This window comes from Ochlerotatus camptorhynchus, unplaced genomic scaffold (genome assembly GCF_037179485.1).
Source record: "Ochlerotatus camptorhynchus isolate MF236.1 unplaced genomic scaffold, CSIRO-AGI_Acam_v1.1 ptg000281l, whole genome shotgun sequence".
Classification (NCBI taxonomy): domain Eukaryota; kingdom Metazoa; phylum Arthropoda; class Insecta; order Diptera; family Culicidae; genus Ochlerotatus; species Ochlerotatus camptorhynchus.
This window is the reverse complement of record NW_027040770.1, coordinates 578,678-600,332: the sequence shown is the minus strand read 5'-3', so window position 1 is coordinate 600,332 and position 21,655 is coordinate 578,678. Positions and strand designations below refer to the sequence as shown.

At 39.7% G+C, this 21,655-nt stretch overlaps 1 protein-coding gene across 1 annotated transcript in view; it reads left to right on the top strand.

Moving 5' to 3' along the window:
* Window positions 1-21,655, top strand: part of LOC135706471 (facilitated trehalose transporter Tret1-like) — an 87,856-nt gene that overhangs the window by 2,734 nt on the left and 63,467 nt on the right. The window contains exon 3 of the mRNA XM_065228087.1: window positions 9,865-10,339. Coding sequence (XP_065084159.1) covers window positions 9,865-10,339 — 475 coding nt within the window. The remainder of the gene's footprint in view (window positions 1-9,864; window positions 10,340-21,655) is intronic.

The following is a 21,655-nucleotide window of genomic DNA, read 5'->3' as shown; positions in this document are numbered from 1 at the left end:
TATATGTCCGACACTATTTTGTAATCCAATATGGCGGCTCTCAGATTCAGAAAAACTATCAAATTTGGGTTTTTTCGGAACAAGTTCTACGCGTACATCCCGAAAATCGAGGTCTGACGCCAGTTTTAAATCCAAGATGGTGGCAAGTGACTTCAGAAAAAAAACTGTCAAATACCCTTTAATATGGATATTTTCGGAACTGGGTCGACGTGTACATCCCTAAATGATGTCTGACGCCATTTTGGAATCCAAGATGGCAGCCGTTGTTTTCTGAAAAGCTGTCAAATTCTACGATATGGATATTTTCGGTACAGGACGCGTGTATGATGCCGAAATCGATGTCCAATACCATTTTTGAAATCCAAGATAGTGGCTCTCAGATTCGGAACAACTGCCAAATACCCTACATCATGGGTATTTTCGGAACAAAACTACAATTTATGTCCAACACCATTTTTTAATGCAAGATGGCGGCTCTTGTCTTTAGAAAAACTGTCAAATACCCAATAATATAGATTTTTGAGATGTCATGTAGATGCCGAATATCAATGTCCGATACCATTTTGAAATTTAGGAAAAGATATAAAGAAAGTCAAATAACCTACAATATGAGTATTTTTGGAAAAGGAATGACGTCTAGATAATTACATCTAGAAATAGAAGACGAGTGACCTGAAATCCAAAATGGCAGCAACAGGATACAGGCAAAGTTGGAAATACTGTCAAATACACATGAATGTGGGTATTTTGGGATTCGCGGTGGTAACTACGGATTAGCAATTACTGTCCGATGTCATATTGAATTCCAAGATGGCAGCTTCTGGTTGCAGATAAACTGGATAGTAATGTTAAATACCCCCACAACATGGGTATATTTTCAATGGGTCCGATATGTAGAGGCTCAAAATCGATGTCCGACTGTCAAATACCCTTCAATAGACGGAAAATTGATGGCTGACGCCATTTCGGCATTCCAATTTTCGGCATCTGCACGTCGTCTTTGAGCCGAAAATATCCATATTGTAAAGTATTTTACAGTTTTTCCCACTTTTTCTGAAATTGGAAGCCGCCATCTTGGATTTCAAGATGGCGCTGGATATCGATTTTTGGTCTCAAGACGTCATCCCGATTCCAAAAATATACATATTCATTGGCAGTATTTCCAACTTTTTCTGAAATTGGAAGCCGCCATATTGGATTTCAAGATGGCGCTGCATATCGATATTTGGTCTCTAGACGTCATCCCGATTCCGAAAATATACATATTGAAGGGTATTTGGTAGTATTTCCCACTTTTTCTGAAATCGGCAGCCGCCATCTTTGATTTCCAGATGGCGCTGGACATCGATTTTCGGTCTCTTGACGTCATCCCGATTCCGAAAATATACATATTGAAGGGTATTTGGCAGTATTTCCCACCTTTTTTTTTTAAACCGGACGCCGCCATCTTGGATTCCAAACATCGATTTTCGGCAGCTTTCAGTTCTGTCGGTTCCAAAAATAGCCATCACTGCAAACACGAAGCTTAGCGCCAAGATTCAAGCTACCTACTTCGAGTCAGAGGTGAAATCACGTCAAAACAACACAATTCTAGTTATTTCTATCTTGTTATGTCTCGCATCCAAAGCGACATCCATTTATTAGAAAACGACCAGCGGCAGTTTTGTCGCGACAGAATGGAAGAATGACATGACAGACTTTTTTCGTCAATAACCATGTCGACAGTTTCCGTCAATCTTGTCGTCCGACGTACGTGAAACAACTAAGTCATTCTGGAAAACGTCACGCAACAGATGTTTCGTGACCAAATGAGAGAAAGACAAGAATAGAAAATGTTTCGTCGAGAGACAGCCCAGTAGATCAGTCTTTCAAGCAGAATTTTGTTGCATCGTGCTTGTCAGATGAGCGTTGACTTTTTGTTGTTGTCGTTGTTATATAGTTTATCGTCATGAGGTTGACAATTCCCAAGCCTGAATGCATCACTTATTAGTGCCCTTTCTACCACCGCTCATCACTTGAATGTGTACACAGGAGATAAAAAAAAACAATATGTATCAATCAATGATATTCATGGTGAAGTATTGAATATCAATAACTGGTAAAAGTTGATAGAATAGTATATTCATCAACATGATTTGTTCTCGAATTCTGTGTACATCGTACAACGTATTTTTCTGTATTCGTCAGATGTGGCATGTGTCTCCAGTGGAATGCCTTGACCACTTATCATTTTCAAGAGCTGACATCTACTAACTAGACGTGAAAAAGAACTGGCATCACTGAAAGGTTCGAAATGTGGTGGCTTGCTCAATGCTTCAGTGGCGCCACTCTGACAAATGCAAGCACATTCCCTACGAAAAAATTATTTTCGATGAATGTGATTGTGAGTGTTATGTCTGCTTGTCTGTGATGTAACTAACGTGTCAGCCACCCCCTATTTGAGTCATAACAAAAAAATTAAAAATTTGTACAAAATGGTAAATACTGACAGAAAAAGGTTTAATAATCGCGCACACTATTAAAGATGGATTTGCAGTGACAAACAAAACAATAAGACAACAATGAAATGTAATTTTCACATAAGCGTCGCTTACCTTTTGAATTAGACGTGTGCAACGCCATGTGGCGAGCACTTGTACTAGCATGGCAAGAGGCAAAACAAATCATTCGAGCAGCACACATTGAAAATCTGAAATAAGTCATAAAAACGTTCGCCGTTCATATGTTTCACATGTTATTAAAACAAATATCGTTGTATTTTCGAAGTAGGTTACTTATCGTTGAGCCACTACATTCTATTAATATGTAGCACATTAAACATTGTGTGGTATTTTATTGTGAATTTTTTTGTCGGTTTACAAAATTGATTGGAACGATGTGCCATAGCTATCAGTGCACGGAATATCAACGGATATGGATCATGCAGCAGGCGAAGAAAATTTCAATGCTCTCTGAATCAAGAAACCACGTGTGTCAACTGGACGTCCCTGAAAAACCACAGCTAAGGCAGACAGTCACATCAAGCAACTTTGCAAAAATATTGATCCCTTCCAATCAGCATCGAAGATAAAAGAGGAGCTTGTCCGTGACTACGAGGACAATTCCGAGACGGCTTGACGAGAATTAACTCATTGGTAGGAGCCCCAAGAAAGTGCCAATTCTCACACAAAAACATCTTCAAACACGGCAGAAATTTGCGAAAGAACATTTGGATTGGTAAAAGAAATGGCGAAATATCCTGTGGTCAGACGAGAGTAAAGTGAATTTAGTTGGATCTGACGGAAAATGCTGGCTTCACCATCCTACTGGATAAAAAAGAAGATTGATTTATGCAAAGTCAAATATCATTGAAATGGTAATTCATGCAAGATAATGATCCTAAGCACACCGCCCGCAGTGTTAAGAAATGGTTTGAAGATCACAAAGTTGATGTAATGCAATGGCCGGCACAGTCTCCTGATCTCACGCCGATCGAAAACCTATAGTAGATCGTGACGAATTCCGTGAATCCTGTGAAATTAAAAAATAAGAACTGTGTGACAACATCCAGAAAGCATGGTATGCTTTTCCTGCCAGCACACGCCGATTAAAGAGCGGTCCTATTTTATTGTCGCTCAATTTTTTACCGCCGAGTATGCGTCGAGTTTTTTGTCTATGTTTTTTAATAACTAACTTAGATAGTCTGATTTATTCACTAAACATAATAAACTATCATTTTAAGAAAACAATGCTTTCATTATGATGATTTTTTAACGTAATTTTGAATTTAAAATAGTTTCAACAGTCTTATTGTTTTGTCCATCACTGTATACGTATTTAATAAATTCCACTATGAGGATATAATAAATTCTACTAATTCTGCTCTATAATCCCGTTTCCGTTTATACGCGTAGTACACTACTACCACAGATAAACAGACATAACTGTCGCAAGTTGTTCATCGAACACGCGTATAACGATCAATTTAAATGTTTTTTAGATTGCAGTACCGCCAACTGTGGCACGCGTTCCCTTGCGTTTGACATTTACACACTACCGCCATCTGTTGAGCATACTGCCCATCACAGTATACTCAACAGATGGCGGTACTGTTTTAGCGATGATGTTTTATAATGAAAAATATGTGTTATGTCTGTTTGTCTGTGCTACTACACCAGTGTAACTACACCACAAAAGCAAATACAGCATAACTTTGTGCTTTGTGGTTGTTTTACGGCATTTCTACCCAAGTAGCACTTGTTGTCATATAAAAGTTACTGCCACTATTTTGTTACCAAATTCTGTGTCTTAAAATCATTACAGCAACAATGAAGGCAACAGTAATGCTACCAAAAATGCGCAAGATGTGAGTTTATATATAACCAATTCAATGTTTCAAAACTAGTTACTCAGTAGTGACGAAATAACAATATTCGATTACATGCAATCATTAATAAGTTTACTTGTAACGTTGATTGAATTTAGTTTAATTTCGGCGGTGATTATTGTTTTGCAGAGTATCTTTATGGCATAAACCTTTTGAGGCCTTGATAAAATTATAACAACTAATCATACATACATACATTTATTTGTATAACATCACATTTAAGATAAGACATAATCAAGAATAGTACAATACTCGGTTTGCGGCTGCGGCTCTCAATCCTCGGTCATGTCCAATGCTCGCTAGATCACGCTCTACCTGGTCCGCCCATCGTGCTCTTTGCGCTCCACGCCTTCTTATGCCAACCGGATCAGTAGCGAACACCAACTTTTCAGGGTTTTTGTCCGGCATTCTTGCAACATGCCCTGCCCACCGCATCCTTCCGGCATTAGCCACCTTCTGGATGCTGGGTTCGCCGTTGAGTGCAGCGAGCTCGTGGTTAATTCTTCGCCGCCACTCACCGTTCTCCTGCACACCTTTTTTGACCGTAGTTTCTTCTGGAGCCCGTATTAGGCACGACTTCCACTGATGATGTGCCTTCGTATTTCACCAATCCAAGGTATACTAATTCCTCCACTACCTCGAAAGTATCTCCGTCTATCGTGACATTACTTCCTAGACGAATCCTGTCATGTTCGGTTCCGCCTACTAGTATGTACTTTGTTTTTGACGCACTCACCACCAGACCTTTGCTGCTTCGTGTTTCAGGCGGCCGTATAGTTCTGCCACCGTTCCAAATGTTCTTGCGATAATGTCCATGTCGTCCGCAAAGCACACCTTCTAGAGCGATGTTGAAGAGTAGGCATGAGAGCCACCTTGTCGCAGTCCCCGGTGAGATTCGAATGAACTGGATAGTTCACCCGAAACCCTTACGCAGTTTTGCACACCGTCCATCGTTGCTTTGATCAGTCTGATCAGCTTCCCAGGAAAGCCGTTCTCGTCCATGATTTTCCATACCTCTGTGCGGTCGATACTGTCGTATGCCGCCTTAAAGTCGATGAACAAATGATGCGTTGGGGCCCGGTATTCACGGCATTTCTGGAGGATTTGCCGTACGGTGAAGATCTGGTCCGTTGTCGATCGGCCGTCGATGAAGCCGGCTTGATAACTTCCCACGAACTCTGTAATTTTAGGTGATAGACGACAAGAGATGATCTGGGATAGCACTTTATAGGCGGCATTCAAAATGGTGATCGCTCTGAAGTTCTCACATTCCAAATGGTCGCCTTTCTTGTGAATAGGACAGGTTAGCCCCTCCTTCCACTCCTCCGGTAGCTGCTCTGTTTCACAGATACTGACTATCATCCGGTGCAGGCAGGTGGCCAACTTTTCTGGGCCCATTTTGATGAGATCGGCTGCAATACCATCCTTACCAGCTACTTTGTTGTTTTTGAGCTGCTGAATGGCATCCTTAACTTCCCTCAGCGTGGGAGTTGGGTCAGTTCCGTCCTCTGCTGCACTAACGTAGTCGTTTCCTCCATTGCGCTGGTCTCCCGTGCCTACGTTCTCCTCGCCATTCAGGTGCGTATCGAAGTGCTGCTTCTACCTTTCAATCACCTCACGTCCGTCCGTCAAGAGGCTCTCGTCCTTATCCTTGCACATTTCGGCTCGCGGCACGAAGCCGTTGCGGGATGCGTTGAGCTTGGGAACGGCACAGCAGTTCCATTTCCTCGCACTTCACGCGCTCTGCTGTTTCCGCTTCTGTTTATACCGTTCCACGTTCTGTCGGGTTCCATGCTGCAGCATTACCGCCCGCACTTCGTTCTTCTCCTCCAAAATCGCTCTGCACTCCTCATCGAACCATTTATTCTGTCGACTTCTTTCCACGTACCCGATGGTGCTCTCGGCTGCGTCGGTGATGGCTGTTTTAACTGTATTCCAGCAGTCCTCTAGAGAGGGCACGTTGAACTCGCCCTCCTCGGATAACGCTGCCTCGAGATTCTGCGCGTATGCTAAGGCGACATCCGGATGACGGAAAGTTTTGGGCGCAGTTTGACCATCATCAGGTAGTGGTCAGAGAAGTGCCGTCCATCAATCAGAACGTGGTCGATTTGCGATTCCGTCTGCTGTGGTGATCTCCAGGAGTAACGATAAGGGAGGCTGTGTTGGAAAAAGCTGCTACGTATGGCCATGTTCTTGGAGGCGGCGAAATCAATGAGTCGTAGGGCGTTCCCGTTCGTCAGCTGGTGGGCGCTGAACTTTCCAATCGTCGGTCTGAATTCCTCCTCCTGGCCTACCTGAGCATTTAGGTCTCCTATGATGATCTTGACGTCGTGACTTGGGCAGCGATCGTACTCGCGGTCGAGCTGCACGTAAAATGCGTCCTTGTCATCATCAGTGCTTCCGGAGTGAGGGCTGTGCAGGTTGATTAAGCTAAATTTGAAAAATCGGCCCTTGATCCTCAACCTGCACATTCTTTCGTCGATCGGCCACCAACCGATCACGGGCTTCTGCATTTCGCCCATCACGATGAAAGCTGTGCCCAGCTCGCGTGTGTTGCCACAACTCTGGTAGATGATATGATTACCTCTAAACGTTCGCACCATGGATCCTGTCCAACACACCTCCTGCAGCGCTAAGATGCCGAATCCACGGTCCTTCAGTAGATTGGCGAGTATTCGGGTGCTCCCGATGAAATTGAGAGATCGACAGTTCCACGGGCCGAGTTTCCAATCGCCAGTCCTATTTCGTCGCTGGGGTCGTTGCCGTTGGTCTAGGTTCGTATTCCTCTGTTGCTGATTGCTGCAATGCTTTTTTACGGCTGGCTCGCAGGGCCTGACACCAACGCCCTAACTTTCTAGAGGACCAGGGTGCACAGTTGTACTTAGAGTCCTTCACTGGCACTCGGACGTAGATCAGCCACCCCTAACATGGGGAACAGACGCTGTTGTGAGCCGCTCCTCCTGGAGAACAGACGAAGTCCCTGCCCCTTTTCCGCACGAATTTTACAGGTCAAGACATTCGTAACTTTTCGGTCACTGTTGTGTGGCAACTTAGTTACAGTTCAACCAATTGATAACATTAGATCGACAAAAAAAAAGGTTACACTGTGTCACCATTAACACCAGATAAGTCGCATTTTATCTCAACATTGTGACAATCTGACTATGAAGTTAATGACCATTGTGTGACATTAAAGCGTCCTGTTACTCAGGAGGTTATGATGTAACTTCATATTCGCTTGTAACTTCATGTTTATGTAATATTTGTGTTAAGAGAGAATTGTGCTACCTGGGTATATTGCTGACAGCCCAAGCAACACCATTTGTTTCTCAGCGAACAAAAACAACCTTAGTGTGACTAAATAAAGGTTTAAATTATGGACAATGCATCACATATAAAACATCATTGTACTTTAAAAAGCGCAGAAAGTGGAGTCTCTTTGCAACTTATGTTTGTTGCAAAAGGTGTTGCAAATCAGTTTCATGGAAGATAATATGTTAATGACACATAACTTATTTGCAGGTTTTGACTGACTCAGCTGTAATGTTTAGCTGACATCGCTAACAGTACAGTGGTGTTTTCGAATACATTCGAACGACATTCTAGTTAACCATATACATATATATGTATATATGTATATATATGTATTGGATATTTTGGTGTGGTTATGCGGAAATAGAATAATGATGTTTTTCTTAGGACTAAAAAATCTGAGATGATAATCGTAGAAAAAGTCATTTGAATAAACATTGAAATTAATGACTTTAAAGAATTGAAAAATCGGAATACAAACGCTTCAAGTTTATGGTGAAACGAAACATTTTACTTCGAATAAATATACGCGCCTTCTAAAAATTATCAAATTCATATCACAAATCTGCAGCTCAAAAATGTGTCAAAATTAAAAAGTAATCTTCGCAAAATCAATTGAAATCATACTAATGGAAAACATTACAGCTGTAATAAGTATTACATGTTGTTATGTTAATATGGTGAGAAACATTGAAACAATTGAAAATTAAATTCATTATATGTATTTCCGGAGGATTGCACCAACAGCATACTGATTATGTACATTGTGGATCAGAATTTTCATTACAACAATATTTCTCCCTAGATGTGTGTGTGTGTGTGTGTGTGTGTGTGTGTGTGTGTGTGTGTGTGTGTGTGTGTGTGTGTGTGTGTGTGTGTGTGTGTGTGTGTGTGTGTGTGTGTGTGTTTGTGTATGTGATTAATTTTTGGTTTCATTCAGCATGAAGATGCGCTCTTAAAACTGGACAATGTCAAAAAATACATGAAAATGTGTTGGCTGACCGGAAAGTGAAGGTGCGCGCGCTAGCAGATGCCGCAAAGATTGTATTGAGCGCACACGCCATATTTTGGGCGAGATTCTGGATATCAAAAAAGTTATCCTGCCGCTGGGTGCCACACAAGCTCACTCCTGACCAAAAACACGAACGCGAGAGCACTTTGAAAGAGTGTTTAGACTTACTGATGCGGAATCGGGCGGACTTTTGGCGTCGATTGGTAACTTTTGATAAAACCTGGACCCACTATTACACCCCAGAGAACAGAATGAGTGTCCGGCAATGGACTGAAGCCGACACGAGTGCTCCGAAGCGGCCGAGGGAGGCTCGATGGGTCGGAAAGGTTATGGCGTCGGTTTTCTGGGATTTTCATAGCATACTCTACGTGGACTAACTCGAAAAAGGAAAAACCATCAACAGCGAGTATTACATGGTACTACATGGTGCATTATTGGAGCGATTGAAAGCCGAAATCGGTGCAAAACGGCCATCAAGCGAAAAAATATTTTGTTTTTGCAAGACAATGTCCGGTGCACAAGAGCATCGCAACGACGGCTAAAATCAATGACTTACGGCTCCAATTGCCTCCGCATCCTCCGTATTCGCCCGATTTGGCTCCCTCAGACTATTATCTCTTCCCATACCTCAAAAGATGGCTCATCAATAAAAAAAATCAGCTCACGTGAGGAAATCATCTACGCTGCGGAGGAGTATTTTGTAGCCCTTCCGGAAAATAACTTTTCGGACGGGATCATGAAGTTGGAAAATCGCTGGAAAAAGTGTATCGAGCTAAAAGGGGAACCTGATAATTTTAATTTTACCCCACCTAGTAAAATTAAATCTCTCTGGGCAACTCAACAAAAAGAAAATGAATACTACTTCAACAGTTGAGAAAGGTGGATCAACCATTTGTAAACAATGGCATTAAACGCGGATTTCTCGAGAATCGAACACATTCACGCAATCAAGCACCGGTATCTGACTGAGCAAACTTCCTTTATCGAATGGCAATGTTGGTTTGCGTGGGTATTTTTTGAGAAAATTGCGTTTTAAGCCATTGCATACAAATAGTTGATCCGCCCTTTTGGATTGTTGATGAAAGCAGTGTTTTTAATTCTCATCGTTCTTGTCCTCTGAGAAATGTTTTCATTCGGAAAAAACTAACTCCTGCTAAACTCTTTCCATCCACAGGCTTTCTGGCTATGCATTCTGTTCGGACAGAACGTTTACTTCATCTACCTCGGTCGGATACTAGCCGGCAGCGGTGGAGGCGGAATTTTCCGTGCCATCCCTCTCTACATCGCAGACATTGCTCACTGCAAACTACGTGGGATGTTGGGCTCGATTCTGGTCATTTCACTCAACATCGGAATTCTGTTGGGATTTGTGCTGGGACACTTTCTGTCGTTCTTCACCGTGCCGGTCGTGATGCTTGCGGGTCCGGGACTTTTTATCGTCTGTACCTGTTTCCTACCGGAAACGCCCTACTGTTTGCTGAAACAGAATCGAAACGAAAACGCCGAACGATCCTTGATGTTCTATCGGGGAATTAGGGGACACTTTCAGAAGACTACTGACTTTACGAAAGAATTTGAGCAGCTGAAAAAAGTGGTGCAAAACGAAAGAGCATCAACCGACCAACACAGGCTTACGTGGAAAGATATCTGTTAGAACACATTTTATTTATGGTGTGGGAATCCATCTTTTTTTGATTTATCTGTGTTTCTCAACAGGTACAAAGCAAGCCCGAAATGGACTGGGAATCGGAATCTTTCTGATGGTGCTGAACCAATTCTGCGGGGCATTGGCTATTATCACGTATTCGGCCAACGTTTTCAAGGAATCCGGTTCTGATCTATCCCCGAATGTGTCCTCAATCATAGTGGCCCTAATTCAGTTGCTCGGAACGATTGTGTCCTTTGCTTTAGTTGATAATTTAGGTCGAAAAATGCTGCTGCTGATTTCCACTGCAGGGACCACGGTTGGCTTATTCGCCATGGGACTGTTCTCATTTCTGCAACACAGCGGACATGATTTAAGCCACCTTGGCTCCATCCCAATTCTAAGCTTATCGTTTACCATTCTTTTCTCATCGTTTGGAATTCTACCACTACCGTTCGTGATTTTAGCAAAGGTGCTGCCACAAAAAGTATACGCAAACTAATTCGCAATCCAATTGAACTTTTAACCACCAATGCTATCCCTCATCACCAGATCAGAAACGTTGGCAGTACAATCAGCATATTGATGATTTCTTCTAGCGCATTCGTCGTTCTCAAGGTAGATAATCATTTAAATTTTAATTAATTCGTTTCATCTCAATCAACTGGTTTCAGCTATTTCCAATCATGATCGACCGAATCCACCTGTACGGTACGATGTGGTTTCATTCCTCGATTTGCTTAGCTAGTATATTTGTAATTATATTCACAATACCAGAAACCAAAGGAAAAGATCTCTTAACTGTTGAACAGGAGCCAGTGGTAACTGAACGGAATAAGGTGTAATTTTCAAAAAAAAAATAATTATCATTAGTGCATTTGGTATTAGGTACCAGCAATAAAATTAAGACTTTCCCTACGTCATCGATGATCTTTTACTTGAATATTCAATTTAAATTTGAACAATTATTTGACATCCAAGCGCTTTATTCGCAGCCCATCTATCTGACAAAAAATCTATGTTTTATCCAGTTTTGTTCCCTCCGGAATCATATGGTGGCTAGTTGGAGTAATCTTATAGAACAATGCCGGTCGCAAATGAATTTTTCCAAAACATTTAAAGCATTTCTACTTGCTCCACATTTGACGCCTCATTGGGGTAAATCGAAAACAGTACAGAGGGGCAGGATGAAATGGTGAACGTCATATTCTTAATGCAAAACTCAGTTCTATTGGTTATCTCAACCAGAGGCCTTCCTTTCATGTTGGCAAAACAATGTTTTATGAAATTATGGAATAATAAGATATTATTGTAATATTTTGTTTGTGTAAGCACATAATAATGTGAAGTTTGTGTTTGACACATAATACCTGCCAATTTTGCCACATGAGAGTCGCAATAAGCGATTTTGTCATTTATCACATTGTGACTCTGTCAAAGCTAAATCTGCAGGTTTTGTGTCAAACTGAATCTTTACATTTTTTTTCTAGTTACCACATACAAAATATCATTATAGTATCTTATTATTCCATATGTTCATAAAACATTTTTAAGCCAAAATGAATGGAAGGTACCCTGATCTCAACAATGGAAACTCAATATTTTTTTAACGAACAAACTAATTCAACAAATAATTATGCTAGGTGATACTCCAAGGAAGCCTTAGCGTGAAACTTCAAGAACACAAATGTCAACTTCCACAAAGCGTACAAATATGAAATTACTACTCCTTAGTTGCAGCGTTACAACAAACAGAGAGTAGCAATTACGTTATTGCATGTTTTGCGGAAGCTGACATTTGTGCTTTTGAAGTTTCACGCTAAGGTTTCCTTAGAGTATCACCTTAAAGCTGAATATGACTGTTTATAACTGAGTAAGGCAATATTTGTCTGTATAAGCTGTAAGAATAGGGTGGAGCTTATTTTTCAAAATCGCTCGGGACATGTTTTCCCCTGTGGAAAATCATTGGGACTGATAAAAGTAACATATACAAAATTTGACTTTTTTCGTTGACATTTAGAGGTGCCGCAAGAGTTCTAAGTTCAAAATGTCAAACGATGAGCTTTTTTCAAATAAAACATATGCTTATATAAGTAAACACATGATTTTGTGACCCTGAATAGCGAAAATTTTGAACATTTTGGATTTTTGTTTTACTTTATTTAGGAGATAAATTTTGCAATCTTTCCTCGATCTTGAGATATATCTGCATATGGACTTCCCAACTAACATTTTCAGCTTTAAGAGCCAACTTTTCCAGCGTTGTGCTGTTAAGTTGCAGATACAGATACAAGCAGAAGCCAGCAAAATAGTTTTGAAGAGTGTTTACTTAACGATAATGGCACTTCTATGCAAATATTAGTCAACTTTCAACTTGAAGCTGCAAAACAATGCTAACAAAGTGAATATATTACTCATTTGATGGCTTATTCACAACCAACCATTCTTGCTGAATAACATAAACATCAAAAGTGCTTTTCCCACAACTAAATAATCTGTACTCAGCTAATAAACTGTGTTAGCGATACTTTGAAAGCATTTTAACAATGACCTTGGTATATTTTTTGACGTGAGCTGTTTTACAGCTTTTACTCTGCTCCTTTACAAAGCTGAATTAAATAGTCGAGAAAAGTGATTCATGTGCACTATTATAAAGCCTCTACTCAGCAATCTTGTTGTAAAAAGGCATCTAAATTGTTTTACATAAGTTCAAAGTGTTTTCCAATGCGGTCGTCTCGAGTTCGATTCCAGGTTCCAGTGCGGTGTGAATAATTAGGTGTGTGCTTATAACTAATTTTGATGAATTTGATTTGCAGCAAAATAAACTCAATAAATTCCTCCAACAGAAAAAAGCGTAAACAAAAAAGCTGCGTAGTGATTATTGGATAACCGGGAAAAGGTTGGAATTGCAATAAGAGCTTGCCCCAAGCGTCCCAACAGCCATAAGTAGCTGACTAAGTTCACCAGATTTACTTGTATAGAGGTTGAATAAAGGTTTCTTCAAATCGTATAACGTTTGAATACAGCTTGAGGCTGTATAAATGAAATAAGTAAAACGTTTACATTGTGGTTATGCTGATCTACCGCAATCGCAAATATGAAAATGGGAGAGAATAAGAGAGGATGGAAGAGGAACAGAAGTAGAAAACAAGAAAAATGAGGAGAAAAGGTATACTCTATCTAAATAAAAATTCAAGCGAACAACGAGCTAGAACACGATTTCGAGTTATGGTAAGTACTTAAACGTGCATGGGAAATGTGGTCGAAGGAGATACCCTCGGGAGAAGAAGGAGAGTTAACTGTATTTGAAATGTGATTTCAATTATAAGTATTAGAAATACTTAGCAACAATTGTTGTTTTCCTCATGTTAGGAAGGTTTTTTTCATGAAGATTTACATTTACAACTAGGGTTTAGAACTTATTTTTGTTTCGATTTATGTTTACATTGCCATTTTCTATCATCAATCTTTTTCGGTGTGATTGTTTACGACCTCCATATTAATTATTTACTTCCATTAATATAGGGTTCATGACACAGGAAACAAAATCGGGAGATCTCCAATACTCAATGATTACAATGGTAACAACAGTCAAAACAAGCATAATTAACAATACAGTGTGGTAGATGTATATATTGATTTTTTTTCCTTGGTTTGTTTTCCGTCGATCTTGTTTTCCGTGCTGAGCACCAATGCTACCGACGCCAGGGAGGTAGCTCCCAAACCTGGACCCTACCTATCGACCCATCAACTCATGAGCCGGGGACCAACGGCTTTACTTCCCTTCCGAAGGAAGGCGTGATCAGAGATGTTAAATATGCCTCAGAACATCCCGGCGGCGCCGACTGGGATTGAACCCAGGCCTGCTGGGGTGAGAGGTAATCACGCTTACCACTACACCACCGGCGCCGCTGTGTGTGATAAACAAAACTTTAATAAATTGATGAAAAGAACAATTGTTGAAAAGTAGTAATGGGCAGAGTTGATAATCAATAACCGTCGATAACATCTGCATTAACGTCTGAAATGCAAATTCGACGATTGTCGATTGACAACCCTGTTCATGAGCAGTTAATTCCGTAGTGATTTGAGATTTGGGCGTAATAGCATTTGTAAACAAACACGTCAATCGCCGATTTCTCGCGAATATAAGCTCAACCTCGAAAAGTAATAACACTATGAGGTAGAGGAATGATTCCTCTATCATTTGGTATGGTTTGTTTGAGAGATTGAGCTTTTATTCAAGAGAAATCATTAATTGACGCGTTTGTTTACAAAAGCAATTACGCCCAAATCTCAAATCACTCTGGAATTCTATGAATCAATAAATGCTTTACGTTTGAATTCATATCACACTTCAAATACAGTCAAGACTCATTTCGAAATTATTTCCTAAATCTTGAATCGCAAATATCTATGTATAAAGAGTTTATTGTAATAAGGTAGGGTTACGGTATGTAATGTGGGTCTAGTCCTTTCATTCGGCCTATCACGCAAATAAATAATTAATTAAGGAATATTACACAAAAAATAAGGAAAATATTGATCACTGATGATTGATAAATGTGTACCACACACAAATCAATTTATATCACAACATTTCAATACATTTTCAGCTCTCGTAAGTAATAAAACTGGTTGAGAATATCACTCTGTTCGGAGTTTTTAGCCGCCATGACTTCTAAGGTTAAGATGGGAAGGTTGCACTGACGATCATCAAATGGCCTGATTATGGCATTTATTGAATGGAATTACCTGATAATACACACTAGACGTAAAACTCACAGTTACTGTTTGAATATTTTATGTTTATTTTAATTGTTTAACAACGTTTTCACAAGTAAATCATGGACCCAACTTTAAGGACACATTTCTTTTCTATGTTCCTAACTTTGGCCCATGAAATTCATTTGACAGCATATAGCAATAAGAGTAACGTCAACAATGTGGTTTGCATTTGGATGATAAGGAACGAACAGGAAGGGAGATTTTTTCTGCCAAATCTGTATAATGAACATCACAATGTTTTGATTTAGATATTCTGCGGTCGAAAGACGATAAGCGAAATTTTTAATTTTTAATTTTTAACTTGAGTGATTTAATGTAGTTTTTGTAAAATTTTCTCTAAGAAATGTTTTGAGGAATGAAGAGTATTAAGTTAACAGTGATAGTGATAAAAAAAAATACATAAGAAAACGTTACCAAGAGCGTTTTTTTTGAGAATCAAACAGGATAGGACGAAGTTGCATCCATAAATAGACCCAATTTGGGGACAATAGACCGATATTACATACATTTCCCTGGTGAGTTTTTGTCTTAAAAAAAGTAAGTTTTTCAATTTTTTGCGGTTCCTGATAGCAAACGACATGATAAGCATATCTAAGCATACCATTTAGCAGTAGAATATCGTTTGCAGGTAAATTAATTGATGAGTTATGATTAAAAACGTAATCTATGGCTGCATATTAGACCGAGGTTAGGGACGTATACCCTATGCTATTTTTTCCCTCTCTCCCTCTTCCCACTCTACTCTACTGCCGCAGGGCTACTGTACCATAGAGTATAAATCATGTAACATAAAAAGTTTCAAAGTGGCTAGAAATTAAGATTCCTTGAAACCATTCTTATTTTTCCACAGTCACCAATTAAAAAGTCATTCAGTTGTTTACGATTTGACGAACACATTTTGCGTTAATCACGCTTTAAATTAGCGTTATGTAGAAAACTATTTCTATTTACCTCAACGTGACGTGACGTGTTCCAAGCTTAATCGAAGAGGGGCTGTCAAATCAGCAAAGAGCACCAGCAAAAGAGCACCAGCAAAAGAGCACCAGCAAAACTTGAATTCACTTGAGTTGTCCTGTGGTTTCAACTTACGCCGGTGCACATTCTTCCACATTATAAAGGGTGGCCCACATCAAATTGAATCACGGAAAAAAACGCTCTAGAAAATTGCCTAGTTGACCGATCCTTTTCAAACTTCCATTCAACTTCAATACCATAGTCGTACGCTCGCACCTTACGCTTAACTCCAGTCATTAGGTTCTGTACAACATCTGGACTCGTCCAGAACTGTCGATACATCTTTTCGACGTCTGCTACGACCATCACCTGACGAACTCGACTACGCAGAACGATTAACCTTAAGTCTTGTTGAACTAATGGTCCAGCATATAGCGCATCGTTTAGGGATATTCCTGAAGATGTTTTGCAGGATGCGTTGAATACCCCCTCACCTTGGTCGTGGTACTAGACTTTTTGATAACGGGGTGATGTAGCAGAAAACACCGTTTAACTGCATGCTCTTCGCTGTCGTCCAATCTTCGCATGTGACCGAGCTCGAGGTATTCGGTCATGAAATCACAATACTGCTTCTGTAGACTCTCTTGCCAATCTTCGCTCCACAGCTCGCAGCCGTCTTAATGCGATGTCTCGGGATTCACCCAGTTCCACCAAAACTTCGTTGTTCTTGGGGAGGGCTACTGTGTATCGCCCGTCGGATTCCCGCCTAACTGTACGCTGGAACTGCTCCTCACAGTGCGCTTCTTCTGGAGAGTATTTGTTGACGGCTCCTTCTTCTTCGCAGGACCGTGCCATTATCTCTTCGAGATTATCCGATACCGCCATGTTACAGACGTACTTAGTACCTTGGCTGGATGAAGTGACTTCGCCTGACACTATCCACCCAAAAACCGATTCCGTTAGTACTGGTAGGTCCTTGCCCAGCTGTATCTCCCTTCCAGACGGGAAGTAGTTGAAGAAACCTTGGATGCCCAGAACCAAGTCAATCTTTCTTGACCGGAAGAACTCCGGATCCGCCTGTTCGATCTCTACCGGTATGTTCCATCCATTTGCCTGAACTGTAGAAGTTGGCAGACAAGCTGTAACCTTCGGTAGGACGACAAATTCCATCGATCGAGAGTACGATGAAATCCGAGATCTGACGACAGCCTTGATTTTTCGAGTTGCCTTTGTGCTCGACTGTCCGATACCAAGAATCGATATGTTGGCCTTCTGCCTGGAGACATTCATCAACTGGCACAGATTTTCAGAGATGAAGTTACACTCGGACCCTGAGTCCAACAGTGCACGTGCTAGATAGCGAGAACCTTGATCGTCCTCGATCGCAACGACAGCTGTAGCCAGAATAACCTGCGATAAGAGACACTGTGCCGCTTTTGAAGAAGTAGATTCAACCGCTGAGGCATTCGCTGCCTTGGAGTTTGCACCAGTGTCCTGCGATGCTATTGCTATTCAAACTAACGGGGTTCTACGGTAACGTGAACCGTATTATTTTTCATTTATTTATTTATTTGCTTTATTATAGAGACTTTCAGCCTTTAGCTGGTTCGTCTCTTGAACCATGTTATTATTTTTAGCATTTACAAGTTGTTTTCAATTCATCGATGGAATAGAATTTTAGAACAAGTGTACTGAGGCCGAAAACGCCATTCAGGGGCTTCCTTAGGGAAGTCGAAACAAAGCGTTTTTTGAACGCTTGTATACAAACAGTCGTTTAGATTTCCATAATGTGGCCTTTATATGCTTCCGGAATGATTTCGTTCAGAAAAAAATGCATAACAACAGGAACAAATGTATAAAATTTATTATACTATAAATAGAGATGGAACATTTACCGTTTATCGTTTCAAGTTCGATGTCGAATTCATTTTTTGAACAGCAATCACCATTCCTGCATAACGTATTAATAAAATAATTAAATGCTTTATTGTACTTCTAAATTTGTTTTAATAATAACATTAAAAGTAAAAGGAAATTAAATAGTTTTGCTACTGGCTCAGCAATATACAACTAAAATATCAGTAAAAACGCAATAAAATAAATTTACTGGTGTTTCAGTAAGATTTCGCTGTAACTTGTTCGTATGCTACAGCTTCAGCAAAAAAAAATACTGAGATTAAGTAAAATATTTTGACAGAAGATCGAATTGCTGGAAGTTTCAGCAACATTATTTTGCTGGAAAAATTGCAGATCATTCGTCAAGTCCAACATCAGCAAAATGGTTGCTTGTATAGTCGCATGTTGCCTTTTTGACTATGTACAACTGAGAACAACGGCTATAACAGTGTTTGCAAGTTCTGATGAGGCCCGTATAAGGCAGAAAGTTTCTCTTATTTGGCTTATTTGGCTGATTTTAAGTATCAAAGGTAATTTGTTATCATAACTGTATATGATATTATGAAGAGGCTTATTATGGATGTCACTTCATGGTGAAAACTTGTCACTTGTCGTCAAGGTGAAGTGATTCCCATTTGATTTGTACGGTAATCACGGCACTTATTCTGAGTATCACTGTGACACCCGTAATAAAGCTCGAAGTTCCATGAAGCTCTACTGGGAGTTGATCACTTGTCTGAACATCTTGGCCAGTCCACACATAATACGAGTATCATCGTTTATGATCATATTTTATTGGGGCAAAATTCCTCTTTTCTCATAAGCACTAAAAAGCACTTCTACAATTATAAATTGAGAGTTTTTTTTAATGCGAACAAATGCATGAATTTGAATATTATGCGGCAATCACAATGATATGGTACACCGGGGGGAAGTTGAAACGGTAGGTGTATCTATTACCGGAAGGTTATAATCACTGAAATTATTTCTAATCTTGTAGCTTGTGTTTCTATACAATGCCTCCCAAAAATAATTACAGTGAATATTCACTTCCGCTAAGAGATACGCATACCGCTTAAACTTTCCCGCGCGTTTCAACTTGCCCCGGTGTACCTTAATCTATGCACAGGGTAGTCGAGAAAATTTCAAACCGTAAAGATTTCCTTGACTAGACCGGGAATTGAAACCGCCACTCCTACTTCGTAATACCGTGCCTTCACTGATTACACGCTTAAAATCAGAATCTGTCCTCGGTGACATATATTGCCGTAACAGTTCAGTAAACTGATAATTTTCCGAAGTTCCGTTGAACAAATAATAGTTTATATTCGGATCTGGTTCTTAGTAATAATTTATATTCGTATCTGGTTCTAGCACAATTTCGCATAAAACAATCATTTTCCAAGCTTCGTCAATATTAATCACTAATTGGAAAAATCTCAAACTGTCAAAACCAGCAAAATACTTAAAATATCTGTCAAAACGAAGACGGCCAAATTCTAAACTTCCGTTTTGCTGAGAATAAGTAAAATAAAGTAAAAAAAGCGAAAGTGGTAGGCAAGCTGAAAAGAAGAATGAAATTGGCAAATCAACGTTAGTCCCCGTGGAGAATAGAAGATCTACATATGAGAGTTATGACGATTTTAACATTTTGCACGGTGAGGTTGCACGAGAGCAATTTTAAAATGCATTATTTTTCGAATAAATTATTTTAATAAAATTAAGTTATTGCTTTGCAACTTTGTAGCGTCATAAAAGTAATAAGATTTTTAAAAAATACTTCATTTGCAAAACAAAAGCATTTTAAAATTGCACTTGTATACCTCCCCATGAAAATGTTTGAAATTATCACTCTCAGTTCTTCTATTCTCCACGGGGGCTAACTTCGGTTCGCCAATACTCATCACTCAAATGAACGCAAAAAAAAAGTGGATGCGATAATATGACGGAAATGAGATCGCTTCAGCTATTAAATCAATATCCCATTATTTTTTTTTCAGTAATATATAGGTACTGCTAATAAGTATTCATTAATTTATTCGAGAAACAAGATATTTGCAGCATTACATTAATTGTTTGGGGTAGCTCCAGTAAACTTTAGATAGCACCGTTAAAATTAAAGGATAAATTTAATTTTTGGTCATCTATTGCGCAATGTATGTAATGATTAGACAACTTAAACGTAAGAATTAGTTCAACATGAAATGTCTGGATTAATCGACCGTCCGGTATTCGGAGCATTATGAAAGGGTGAAAAATATTATCAAAATTGTTCTTCATCTACTGATTCAATACGTTCCCAAATAAGACTACTCGCCACCAGGTAGCGCTGAGTATTTTCTTGCACACGATATGTCATGCAACATTATACGGTCGTTCAGAAAAACTCTAAATTGAGTCGATTTGACTCAATTTCGTGGATTTATTCAAAAGTTAGTTTATTTTTCCCGGATTTTCCAGGAAAAATATTCTCAAAAACGAGGAAAATCGATGGAGTTTTTACTCAGTTTATTAGTATGCTCCTAGACTGAGTAATATTTGCATGGATTTGCCTCATATTTGAATAGTTTTTCCTGGTTTCCACGACTTATGCCCGGAAAATTCAACTCACTTTTGAGTAAATCCATTTTGCGGGAATTAAGTCGGTTAAACTCGATTTTGAGTCCATGTGAACTAACGTGTAGTAATCCACGTCCAACACGTCCAATGATATCAGCAAAAAACTGAGTGGCTTTTCACTCAAAATCACAAAAATTTCGGTTACTCATAAACTGAATAGAATGTTCCTCACTTTTCCCTCAACCTGCTCGAATAGACGAAAACTTCACTCAGTATAAGCATAGAGGGAACTCTTAGACCAGAAGGTCTCGAAAAAAAGTGCTCAACTTTTTGGCTCAGCTCTGGTACTATCTTTGGTCCCAAGCTAATCGATGCACCCCTCGAAGCATAGGAAAATCCACGAACCCCTCATTTTATCAGTCAAACTTTCATAGCGAATCAAAACAAATATAGTGTAGTACTAGAATTTCGACTAGAATGGGGTACGTTAATCGATTTGCTTGGGACCAGGGGGACCCTATCCCTGTCAACCACATATATATGCACCATAGCTCACATGATCTTGACATTTTTGGAAAATCTGACACTTTTGGACATACTGACAGCGGTAAAACTGACGGAGGCACGACAGAACAAGACAGCTTACTTTTTCACACTTGCATTGCAGTGCTGAATGCTAGAAAGAGTAGTCTGTTGCAGTCATCCTCCTTACCCACTATATTTATCACATTGATGTGAGCTCCGCCGAAATTCGTGATTGTTGCCCCCGTGCTTGGGACCAATAGACTAGTCAAGTAGTGAGCCAATTAATCATATTGTCGAGCAGTTTTGGGACGACTTTCTACCAGCGCGTTTACGGAAATGAAACAATCAATTTCAGATTTTTCAAGCATTTTACAAATAAGACCCTATTTTCTCGAGGTTGTAGAAGAAAAAATATTAAAATATTGTTCCACGTTAAAGTTCGAGTGGTAGGAAACGTCATTTTAAACTGCTCGAATGATGTGATCCATTTAAAATCGTTAGTTTCCACCGGTTGGTATAAGGGCACACAGTACAGAAATTTCTCCACACGAATAAGTAAAAGTGACTCACAACTGAGTAAAAAAGGCTCAGTCTATGA